Below are 12,554 nucleotides of genomic sequence, written 5' to 3' on the forward strand. Positions count from 1 at the left end.
CGAAGCCCGAGTGGAATCGATCAAACAAACAGGGTTTATCGCAGCGGGAGAGAGAGCTGTTGAACCCTGCCTGGCAGTTAATTAAGGAGCTCATTAGGAGACAGGGCGTGCGGGGAGACCAGGGCAGGGCGGCCTGCCGAGCCGCGAGCTTCCAGATGTCCTGGGCTGGGCTTGGGCCAGGCCGGAGGCCGAGCCCCTAGGCCTGGCTGGGGAGGGGCTGCGCCTCCCCAAGCTCCCAGTGCAGGGCTGTCCGGGAGGGTAGCTGTGGGGGCTTCCTCCTGGGCTGCGCTGACTGTGGTGGTGAGCAGGGGGCAGGCGCGGGCTCCGTCCTGGGTGTGGGCTTTAGCAGCTCAGGGTCCAGGCCCCGCCCTCGGTCTGGGGCTGGAGACAGTGACACCACCCCACCATGAGGTCCCGGGGCAGAGCAGGCTTTGGGGATGCCAGGCTGGTCTAGGTGCCCCTGGAATGGGGCATCTGGGTGACATTCTCCCCGGCCCTGGCACTTCGGGGGTCTGCAGGGCGTGGGTTCCTTGGGCGCCCTCAGGCCCCCAGGTAGACCTCCACCAGCCCCCCCACGGAGTGCATGCGGTAGAAGACCCCCAGAGGCAGGCCAAAGTTGACGACGGTGAACCACGTCCGGTAGCCATAGAAGTCCTTTTCCAGCCCATTCTCAAACTCAGGGTGGATGCCGAAAGCAGGCATCATCCATAGCTGGGAAGGAGAGGAGGGTGTTGAATGAGGCAGGGGGCTCTCCCATCCCCCAAGGCCCTCGGCTCAGGGGAAGTAGGCCCCCCGAACCTGTGGCTCCTCCACGCCTCCTCCTCCTTAGGATGTCAGAGCCAGCGCCTCTGCCCTTATATCTCCCTCCCCGTCAAGGCCTTGAGCCCCCTCCTCAGCTTGCCTGGGGCCAGCCAGCCTGAGTTCCAGCTGAGACCCCCAGCTGCCAGCCCCACGGGACAACCTGCTCCATCAAGCAGGGATCCCCTTGGCCTCGAACTCCATCCCCCTTTTCTGTTCATTCTTCCACTGTCACGACTCTCTGCCAGCTCCATTCCGACCCTGCCTTCTGTCCAAATTCTGCTCATTTCTCAAGGCCCAGACCAAACTTTCACGAAGACTGCCTTGGCCGCTTGAGTCCACATTTCCTTCTTTGAGCTCCTACCTCCCTTTAGGGCCAATTTATTACTTATGCTCTGCCTGGACCAGAGGCTTCGGCATCGGAGTGTTGCCAGCACAGCCAGTACCGGCATGGGCTCAAACAACCTGGAGTTGTCCCAGGACTGGCACTTGCAGACTCTGCGAATGTGGGCAGGTTAAACGGCCTAAGCCTCAGTCTGCTCATCTGTTAAATGGGGAGAGTCATAGTGCCTGCTTCATGTGTTAGTGTGACGATTCAGCGAGGTGCAGAGAAAGGTGGATTTGAGACTTAGCGGCCACCAGGCACTGAGTGTCACTGTCAAGACCTTTCCCTGAGGTTCTTTAGAAAAACACACACTTTCTGATCTCTTCCTTTGACTGAATTCAGTGGACAATTAAATATTTGGTAACTCTCTAACTGGTCCCCCCGTGTCTCCCTAACTAAGCAGTAAGCTCCCCAGGGTAGAAATCCTACACGCATGTTTATAAACAGCACTTAGCTACAGGCTTGGCACCTTCATCCATGCCAGGCACCTTGCAGGGAGCTGGGGGACACTCTCAAGCAGCATCGAGCTCATTGGAAAGAGGCCTGTGTCTCTGGCAATCAAAGGACAAGCCAGTCGCCCAGGGGACTGTCAATGTGCAATGAATGCACCTTGATCCATTCCTTCCCGAATGAGGCTCTCTGGGGTCATCTCACCAGCTCCAACCCGCACCCCCCTCCCACCCCCGCCACGTCTCCCGGCCCCAGCACTCACCGTGATGTTGCAGAGGATGAGGAAGAGTGAGATCTCCTTGAGGGCTCGCCGCTTCCAGTTGAGGTGGCTGTAGGAGTGGATGTAGGCCAGCGAGGCCCGCCGCAGGTCCTGGCCCAGCTCCAGCAGGGAGCCCCTGCGGGGCGGCTCGGCCTCCCACTTCCCGGCCAGGCTCTCGGGAGCCACCTCCCAGAGCGGGCGGCGGTGCAGGCCCTCGATGATGAACAGGTTCTGGGCCATATGCTGGAGGATGAGTAGCAGCGAGTAGGCCAGGATGAGGCAGTTGAGCAGCTCGTGGGGACGGGTGGCCACGATGGCCACGATGGAGAAATAGGAGATGCCCATCTGGCCCAGCGCCGCGCCCATCAGTAGCACCACGTCCAGGCTGCGGGTGGGGTTCTTGAACGTGTCCAGCTCTCGCTCCTCCAGCCCGTGGATGGCCGTGCCCGCCAGGCACGCCAGGCTCATAGCGGGCAGTGCAGCCACGTAGAAGGCGTAGTAGATGGTGAAGTACTCGCGCGCGATGGCCGGGCCGCTTGCTTGGATCTGGAAGAGCACAAAGACGCACACGCCGGCCACCAGCACCAGCAGGCCCAGCAGTGGCCCAAAGATGGCCCCGTGCAGGTGGAAGGATGGGGCGCAGGGTGGGGCGCCCGCGGCGGGCGCCAGGCGGCGGCCCACGTTCTTCCACATGACGAAGAGCACGGCGCAGCAGATGAGGCAGTACTCGGTGCTGAAGGGGTAGAGCATCAGGTAGCCCTTCCGGAAGACCTCGCACATGGTGACATTGAGGCACAGACAGGTGTTGGTACCGTTGCCTGGGGGGGCCAGGGCAGGAAGGGACAGAGGTTCAGGTGGGCCTTGCTCAGGGGGCGGGGGGAAACCAGAGGCACAACTCAATCCCGTTCACCTCCTGGAGTGTGGCCGAGGTGGAAGAGGCCCAAGCCACCCATTTTACAGATGTGGAAACGGAGGCCCAGAGAGAGAACTCGGAAATCACAGAAAGGGTGGTGGCTCAGTGCCTAAGAATCTGCCTGCCAATGCAGGGGACACAGGTTCGATCCCTGGTCCGGGAAGATTCCGCCTGCCTCGGAACGACTAAGCCCATGCATCACGGCTGAGCCTGTGTGTGCCACAAGAGAAGCCACAGCAGTGAGAATCCCGCACGCCACAATGAAGAGTAACCCCCCGCACGCGGCAGCTGGAGAAAGCCCTCACAAAGCAACAAAGACCCAGCGTGACAAAAATAAACACACACACACACACACACACACACACAGCAGAAATAACAGGGTGGTCATTTCTATTTTTTTTGTTTTTTGTGGAACTTTAGCTCCCCAACCAGGGATCAGACCCCGTGCCCCCTGCAGGGGAAGCATGGAGTCTTAACCAGTAGATCTCCAGGGGAGTCCCCAGGATGATCATTTCTTGACAAAAGGATTCTGGACCTCAGGGGCCAAGCTTAGATAAAGCATTTGACACGTGATATCTTCGGTGCCAAAGCTCTACGGGTGACTTGCTGAGCACGAGGGGAAACCTGTAACTTTACACCGAGGAGGCTCTGGCTGCTACACCTGGTCGGGCAACAGCATCCACCGTGGGGTGATCAGGCATCTTTCCTGTGGGGGGGGTACCCTGCAAAGACACAGCATCCCCGGTGGAATGCTGGCGTCCAGAATGCTCCTCCTGAGTCTCACCAACACTTCAGTCCACACTTCCCATTTCTAGGAAAAGCAGGGAAGAGGGACAAATGCCACCACGAGGAAGCAACCTGACCAATCTCAATGTCATTAGGGAAAAAGAGATTTAACTGAGCCACCAACTGCACTGCATGTTTGGACAAACCATCTGTAAATGACATTTCATAGGCTGATTGGACAAAGTCGAATATAGATTTATCCATCTAAATGGGGATGGGGATGATGTGAAGGAAGTTAGCAATTATAATAGCATTTTGCTAATGTAGGGAAATATATTATTTTAAAGGCTTGCATACTGAAATGTTTTGAGATGAAATGACAGGATTTCTGTAAGATAAGTAATTCACCAAAAGTATTGGAATAAATATGGTAAAGTGTTACTAACAATTACATCTAGGTTATAGGTATGTCCTGTTCTACTCATCTAGATGTCTGGATTGTTTAATAATGAAAAATCTATGATGTCACTTGCCAAAAATTCTCTTTGCATAGCTCTTCTGAAAAATGGATCTGGAGCATAAAAAATGCCACAGTATCCAGGTGTGCCAAGATTTATGCAGTGGGTGTGTGAGTGCATGAATGTGCAAGAAGGCGTGGTGTACCCAAGTCAAGATGGTGATGACACCTGGGAGGGGGTGTTGTATACATACAGGTGTGGCTGAATCCCACAGACAGCAATGTTCCTTCCCATGTCGGTTTATGTGACGTGGCCTCTAAGCGCACCCCGTACAGGTAGGGTACTGCGTACATGGGAGAATCCAGGGCGTTCTTTCTGCCCAGAAATATTCTGTTCCTCCTGAAATGTCCAGGTGCCTACAAGTGTGTTAGGAAGACATTCCTTTCAATCTTACAGGCTTCTCAGTCTCTTGCAAGTAAAATGAAGATACCAGGGGTGGAGGGCATACCTGGACTTATCAGTGGATTAGGGGGCCAGCTCACTGATAGCTAGATGCTGCCCGGACAGGGCTTGCGGAACGCCAGCACGTGTGGGGCAGGCCCAGAATGCAGGCAAAAGTCAGTACCCCTGGCAAAAGTCAGTTTTTGTTGTGTCTTGATCTGGCCTCTAGAGTTTGCTCCCAGCTGTAGAGAGTCACCAAGCCTCACCTGTTTGAGGACGTGTGATGTATGCATGTGTGTGTGTGTACATTCAGGGATGGGGGGTGGTCGCGATCTCCTCTGTACCTGAGAGCTTTTTCATGAGGGCGCTGAGCTCAGCCTCGATCTCATGGTGCATGGAGTCGTTGGAGACGGCCAGAAGCCACAGCAGCAGATTCGTGGCCAGCGTCAGCATCAGGCCACACCTGGAGGAGGTGCTACACTCTGCCCACACAGCCTGGCCGGCACCCTGGGTACCGCGCATTCACCATCACTGCCTTCGGGGGGACCGCTCTCTCCCAAAGCCAGATCCCACCTGCCATTAGAACTTCAGGAGGGGCGGCCCTAGGGGCTCCCCGGGACCCAACCCCAGACCAATCCATAGTCCCAGGGCCACCCTGCCCAGGGAAGCTGTGGGGGACTGGCGGGAGTGGGGGATGGGGTGTCCCAGGAGTTGTTGCAAGGAGAAAAGGGGCCCGCAGCTCACCTAGTGAAGTTGGTCTGGATCTGAACGCAGTCCTTACAGTGTTTCCAGAGCACCCAGGTCTGAAAGAGAAGGGGCCTTGAGCCCGGAGGGCTCTGGTGGGGTGGAGGTGGGTGGTGGGTTCATGGTGTGTGTGCACCAGTGGCTTGTGTGTATTTACAACAGAAGAGACAGTGAGGGCGCCTGGCTTGGATTCCTGGCTCCACTGTTTCCTTGCTGTGTGGCCTTGGACTAGTGGCAAAACATCTCTGAGCCTGAGTCTCCTTGTCTCTAAAATGGGACTAAAATGGGAACGCCTGGGCCTCGCTGGTGGTTCAGTGATAAAGAATCTGCCTGCCAGTGCAGGAGACTCAGGTTTTAATCCCTGATCCTGGCAGATCCCACATGCCTTGGAGTAGCTAAGATCGTGAGCCCCAGCTACTGAAGCCCATGAGTCTGTGCCCCACAAGAGAAGACCACCCACCATAGCCGGAGAGCAGCCCCTGCTCCCCATAACTAGAGAAAAGCCCATGCAGTAACAAAGACCCTGCACAGCCAAAAATAAATAAAATTATTAAAAAAAAAAAAAAAGGCAGAGTAACTCTGGGGACTTCCCTTGTGGTCTGGTGGTTAAGACTCTATACTTTCACTGCAGGGGGCACTGGTTCCCTCTGTGGTCAGGGAACTAAGATCCCACATGCCACATGACCAAATAAAAAAATAAATTGTAATTTAAAAAAAAGCTCTGTATATCCGGGTGGGGTGTAGATTTAGGTACACACAGGTATGCACTGGCAGATGTATCCATAGGTGGCTGCCTTGCAGTGACTCCTGTGTGCAGCGCTGATGCTGACACTCGTGGGTGGCGTGGGTGAGGGCGCTGGGGCCATGTCGGGGTCAGGGTGGGGGGTGGTGTGTGTGCATCTCCTCTGGGCGGTGTAGACGTTTGCTGCTGTGGCTGTTTCTAGGCATAGGGTGGGGAGCGGGGGTGGGCGAGACCAGTCACCTGGACGCTGATGAAGATGACCTCGATGGCGGGGAAGACCAGCTCCAGCTGCGACTTGCAGCGGATGTGGCTCACGTCGTAGCCCACGCGGAAGACGTTGAGGCAGACGGTGCAGCTGCCGAAGAGCACCAGGGAGCCTGGCCGGGCCGAGGGTGGGGGCCGTTGGCACCTCCCGGAGCGGGGACCCTCCCTCCCCCGCCCTCTGCACCGCGCGCCCCGCCCCGGGCGCCCGGGCGCTCACCCCGCACCCACACGGGCCCCGCGTGCGGGTCCTGGTGGAGCACCGCGTGCGGCCGCCGGGTGGTCCCCGCGGTGTAGTAGAGGAGCCAGAGGGCGGACAGGACCTTCAGCGCGGCCAGTAGGATCCACACGTCCCCCAGCGTGACGGCCACGTTGTTGAAGACCATGCTGCAGATGAAGGCTCCGCCCAGGAGCACCACGTTGAGCGCCAGGAGCCCTGAGAAGAGCTGCCCGGCCTTCTGGGCCTGCCGGTCCCGCCGCAGCAGCAGCGAGAAATGCCGCGCCAGCCAGGACCTCTCGACCCGCGAGGCGGGGGCCCTGGTCTGCTCGGACCCCAAGGCCACTTGGTTCTCCTTGGCCGGAGCCTCTCCAGCCTCCTGAGCCTCTGGACTGGCCATGGGTGGAACCTCAGTAGGGGCTGGGGAGGGAGACAGGGTTCTGGTTGGCTGCCAAGCTGTCCTGGGCTCCCTTCCACTCTTGCCTCTCACTGCTGTGTGACCTAGGGTAAGCCAAGCAACCTCTCTGATCTGGAGATTGGAAATCATAGCAGCTACCCCATCTACCTTACGGGACCAGAGAAGATTCAAAGAGACCAGTCCTCTGTGTTCCACATAAACATAGGGATTGTTTAAACGGGTTTGGGGACCACTTCTCCCCCACCCCCACCCCATCTTCCTGCCTCAACAGTGTTTGATCTTAAGGTGGAAGAGTGACGTCCAACAAGGGAGCCAGGGGTATCTGCACAGTGCCTGGCCACCAGGCCATTTCCAGGGCTGTGACTTTTCACCCCTGAAAGGCTGTTTGTGCTGTCTTCTGGAAGGAGTTTCACTCCTGAAGTCAGGGAGAGCAAAGTCGGTGTCCTCTCTTATTCTGACTCTGATCAGTTGGGTCGTGGTTGCCTAGACTGTTGTGTTGAGAAGGATCCCGAGGCTGAGTGTGGCCTTGGGCTTTCCCATCCTTGGGAAAGAATGCTGTGATCTGAAATAATGCTCTATTATGGGTACATATGGGTGTATATAAACTTACTTTGAAAAGATCTAGAAGACACGCATTGAGTTCACGATAGGAGTTGCCTCTGGGGAAAGGAGGAGAACACTGGTGCTGGGAGGAGTGGTTAATGTTCTAGTTTTTTTCCTTTTTTTTTTTTAAACATTACTTTTGTAAAGTTAAATTTTTTTTTTTTTTTGACTGTACTGTGCTGCATATGGGATCCTAGTTGCCTAACCAGGGATCAAACCTGTGCCCCCTGCAGTGGAAGTGCAGAGTCCTAACCACTGGATCGCCAGGGAAGTCCTAAAGTTAATTTTATTTTATTTCCTAAAATTAATTTTAAAGCACATTAAAGGCTTAAGGGAAAAGTTCTGAGACTGATTTGCAGTGTCTACCATAAGCAGAGGACATCCTGGGATTAGCACAGATGCCATGCCCTTGACTTTTTTTTGTGGCCTTGCTGTGAGGCTTGTGGGGTTTTAGTTCCCCGATCAGGGATTGAACCTGTGCTCTCGGCAATGAAAACACAGAGTCCTAACCACTGGATGACCAGGGAATTCTCGTGCCCTTGACTTTGATAGAAGTGAATTCTATCTGCACCCTCCCTGGACGCCTCAATGTCTCAGGAGTGCACAGCTCAACACGGGGAATTCCACCCCTGACCCCTCTTTCCCTGAATGTCCCTGACATTTCCTCACCTTCCCCAAGCTTTCACTCAGGCCTACTTCCTTTGTGGGGCTTCCCAGGTAGCTCAGTGGTAAAGAATCCGCCTGCCAACGTAGGAGATACGAGTTTGATCCCTGGGTCGGGAAGATTCCCAGAGAAGGAAATGGCAATCCACTCCTGTATTCTTGCCTGGGAAACCCCATGGACAGAGGAGCCTGGCGGGCTACAGTCCATCGGGCTGTGAAAGAGTGTGACATGAGTGAGGGACTAAACAGCAACAACAAACCCCTTTGTTCCCCCTTGCTTGGACCCAGATCTTGGGTCACCCCCATACCTGCAGCTCAGGGTCCCTTCCTGAAGTCTAGCACCCTCCCCCAAGGACCCTTTGGGTTCACATAGAGCTGCATTGGAGAGCAGGGATACCCCACTGGTCCTAGCTGCTGTCATGGTGGGAAGGTTCCTTCCCCACCCCTCCCATGCCAGGGGCTCTACCTGCTGCCCTGCGTCCTTGGTGCTCTGGGCTCAGGGTCCTAAGCACTCATTGTCCCCATTCTCCAGGCTGCCAGAGGCCTGATTTCTAATTCACCGTCTCAGAGCATCATCGCCATCCCTACATCTCCCAGAAGGAACCACGTGTCCACCTCGCCTGTCCCCTCACCCCTGTGTATTCCAGCTCACAGACAGCTCTGAGATTTTCTTGACCTCAACCACTACCCTGGTTCATGGCTCCCTCCTAAACTAGTCTTCCTACCCACTGTGTCTCTCCCTTACTGTGATCCCTGCAAAGGCAACAAACTGCCCTCAGTGTAGAGGCCATACTACCTAGCATGGCCTGCATGGCCTTTCAAAATGAAACCAGGGGGATGTCTCTGGCAGACCCGTGGCTAAGATTCTGTGTTCGCCATGCAGGGAGCTCAGGTTCAATCCCTGGTCAGGGAATTATTAATAGATCCCCCATGCTGCAACTAAGAATCTCAGTGCGGCCAAATAAACTAATATTTTAAATTAAATAATAACAATAAAAAGAAACGAGGCAGTGTTTAGCATGGGCTTGGACTGTGCAACGTGGTCAAGCGGGGTAGCTGCTGTTGCTTCCTGGTCTGGCTGTGACCACCCTCTCCAGCACTGTTTTCAGACCCTCCCCCTTGCCCATGGGCCGTGCCCTCCTGCTGCCTAGTTCCTAGAATTTTCTGCTTTTGTTCACCTCCCTGTCCTTCCCACACCCCACCCTTTAATCACACCCACGCCCTCACCCTTTGGCTAAACTGCAGGGGGTCCTTCAGGACTCAGCGGAGTCCCACCGCCTCAAGGAACCCTCCCCTGAGCCCCCTCACCTAAGGCTGGACGAGGTGTCCCTCTAGATACCTGCCCTGCACCCACGCTTGAGGCTGGAGCATCTTCGGTCAAGCTCTGTTTTAATTAGCTGTGCTCTGCTCTTTCTCTCTCTTTGGACTCTGAGCTTTAGACTCTCCCTCTGTGGAACCAACAGAAGACCCTCAGCACACGTGGCTTTCATATGCAGCCTCAGTACTTCCCTGGTGGTCCAGTGGTTAAGACCCTGCCTTCTAATCAGGGGATACAAGATTGGTTTGTAGTTGGGGAGCTAAGACCCCACAGTGCTAGTAGCTCAGTTGTGTCTGACTCTTTGCGACCCCTGGACTATAGCCTGCTAGGCTCCACTGTCCATGGAATTCTCCAGGCAAGAACAGTGGAGTGGGTCAATTCAGTTCAGTTGCTCAGTTTTGTCCGACTCTTTGCAACCCCGTGGACTGCAGCACGCCAGGCTTCGTTGTCCATCAACAACTGGAGTGGGTAGCCATTCCCTTCTCCAGGGTATCTTCCCAACCCAGGGATTGAACTCAGGTCTCCTGCATTGCAGGCAGATTCTTTACCATCGGAGCCACGAGGGAAGCTCAAGATTCTACAGGCTGAGCTGAGCGGCAAATAAACCCACGAGCTACAACTAGAGAAGCCCCCCCCCGACACCACAATGAGGAGCCTGCACAGTCAAAATAAAAATAATAAAATGAAATGCAGCCGCTTCAGGCCCCCATTCTTCCATGTGCAACCTGCCCAATATTTACACCTTCTAAGGTCCTCTTCTGGGGCAAATAGAATAATAAAACTTGGTACTCTTTTAAAGATTCCACCAATGATTTCGTATCCTTTACCCAGTTCTTCTTGCTCCAGTTCACCCTCCTCCTTGTCCAGCCCCCTTCTCACACTCCAGGCCCAGCCAGAGGACTCCCCATTTCTCCTGCCGTCTCCCCCCCATCACTCCTCCAGCCTGCTGTACCTTCCATCTCATGTGCTGTCCTTCCCCCAGTGACTCTTGCCCAGTCACCATCCAGCTTAAGCACCTCTCCTGGGAAGACTTCTCCCTTTGCCCAAGCGTCTATCGAGAGTGGGTGTGTGCCTCTGGGCAGAGACCGGGTCGTGCTTACCTCAGACCCCTCCCTACCCCTGAATTTGTCACAGGCAGGACACTGAACCAATGTTTGCTGACAGCCTCTGGCATTTTCTGGGGAAACTTTCAGCACCAGAGCCGTGGACAGAGACCCTTCGGCACCAAACCCTTGACTTTCCAGAAGATCTTGATCTTTTTCCCCCAGACACCCCCGCCCAGGTTGAGCAAGCCTGAAGCTCACAGGGACACCTCCCTGCTCCTTTCCTCCCAAACCTGACTGCCGCATCTCGCCTTCCCAGAATCTGCACCGAGGCTGGAGGACAGCCTAGTGCCAGAACCCGGCACTTACTACCAGGGTGATCTTGGACAAGCTCCCTAGACTCTCTGTGCTTCGGGTTCCTCATCTGCACACACACACAACTATGGAATAGCACCTGCTATATAGTATATGTTTAATAAAGATTTCTTGAAGGAGTAAAGGAAGGAATTAATGCACGATACCTACCTGATGGAGTTCTCTCAAAAGCAAATGATTTAACACGTGCAAATACCTATGGAGCCATGCCTGGCACACAGAATGATCTGAGAGTTAAGCTATTTATGCACTTCCTCCCTGCTCTGTCCGGTCCCAGAGGAGCCCCAAGGGTCAGGGTTATTGAATTTTGGGGGCAGTTTTGACTGGACTAGACAGGACGCTGGAGGCCGAAGTCCTATCCTCCAGGGTCCTCGCCTTGACTATCTTCCCCGCCCCCATCCGCCGGGGCCAACCCTCCGTTGGCAGCTAGAGGGAGCCCTCAAAGGGGCGGAGTGGGTCCCTCCCCGGGGGAGGCTGCGGGGGTGGGCAAGCTGGGGTCGCGGGAAGCGGGTGAGGGCGCCCGGACTGACAAGGAGAAATCCACCACCCTCTGGAACGCCCTCTGGCGCGACGCCAGTCCGAGGGAGGGCCCAGACACCAAACTGGTTTGTGGGTCTCGATTAGAGGCAGTGATGAAAGCTGCCGGGCCGTCGGGGCGCGGCGCCCGGCCGGTTCCAAAGGAGGCTGCTGAGCACCGCCCGGCCGGGGGAGCTTCGGCATTTCTTTCCGAGCTTCTCGAGGGACTGCGAGGCCTAGGATAGCCGCCACACGTCTGCCTCGAACTGGGCGTTCGGGCAACCTCAGCCGTCCGGGCGTTTCTCTTCCTCCGGGCTTCGGCTGCCCGCTTCGGCTGTTCGCGCTCGGACGCGGCTATGAAAGGCGAGCTCTGTGCTCCCCCAGCCCGCGAAAAGGAGATGGGGCGCGGAGCCGAGGTTGAGGTGGCGATCAGATAGGGGCTGGAGTTGGGGTCCCCAGGGGTTGGCTTCCCTCCCGCCCGTCCTTGCAGCCCCCGGTCTCTGAACCTCACTTTGGGAGTGCCGTAGGTGTGTGTCAAGGGTGGACTCGCCTGGAATGCTCCTCCAGGGGTCCAAGGGCGCTCCGGGCCCTAACGGCGCCTCGGGGGAGCCTTACCTGAGGCCTGGGCAGGCGTCGCCGCCGGCTAGCTCCCGTCTGTCCAGATGAGGCCCCCGCGCGGGGACCGAGGCCCCCGACGCCCTGCCCCCGCGGGACTGCGCAGCTGCGGCCTCTCGGGCTCCACGGCCCATTGATTTTTTTGTTGACTTTGGGGCTCTCATTAATCCTTCATTAATTAACCCGCCGGGGGCTCCCCGGACGGCTCAGCCAATAGCGAGGCGGCTGCACCAGCGGGCGGGGCCGGAGGCGGTGCAGACTCGCGGCGCAGGGGTGGCGTGGGGTGCAATGTCCTTAGGCCAAAGTAGAGGCCTTGCGGGGTTCAGGCCACACTTTTCTCTGGTGGCCCGGCGGGGAAGGAGCCGTCCTCCATAGATCTGGGGTCTCTCCCCGTCCCCCTTCCCAGTACCCCACCTAGCACCAGCCTTGCCACACCCTCTCTCTCCCTAACTCAAACGTGAACTTGGGGCGGAAGAGGCCTGGTTCCCACAGGGCAGGGGGCGCGCCCTCTGGCCCTCCTCATCTCTCCCTGAGCCTGCAGTCCTGCCCACCTCGTTCTGCTGGCTGAGTCCTGGCAGGTTTTTCTCTAAAGTCCCCTGTGCCCCGGGC

General features: G+C 56.4%; 1 protein-coding gene across 1 annotated transcript; it reads right to left on the reverse strand.

Annotated features, from left to right (window-relative positions):
- Positions 1-53: 53 nt before the first annotated feature.
- On the reverse strand, positions 54-12,064 carry OTOP3 (otopetrin 3). Its single transcript, XM_061141272.1, has 7 exons — positions 11,946-12,064; positions 6,398-6,814; positions 6,157-6,293; positions 5,175-5,233; positions 4,775-4,893; positions 1,896-2,710; positions 54-711 (listed from the first exon to the last, which is right to left on the reverse strand). Exons 2-7 carry the CDS (start codon positions 6,792-6,794, stop codon positions 541-543), a joined length of 1,698 nt encoding a protein of 565 aa, XP_060997255.1. The 5' UTR covers positions 6,795-6,814; positions 11,946-12,064; the 3' UTR covers positions 54-540.
- Between the last annotated feature and the right edge of the window lie 490 nt (positions 12,065-12,554).

This window comes from Dama dama, chromosome 5, assembly GCF_033118175.1.
Source record: "Dama dama isolate Ldn47 chromosome 5, ASM3311817v1, whole genome shotgun sequence".
Classification (NCBI taxonomy): Eukaryota; Metazoa; Chordata; class Mammalia; order Artiodactyla; family Cervidae; genus Dama; species Dama dama.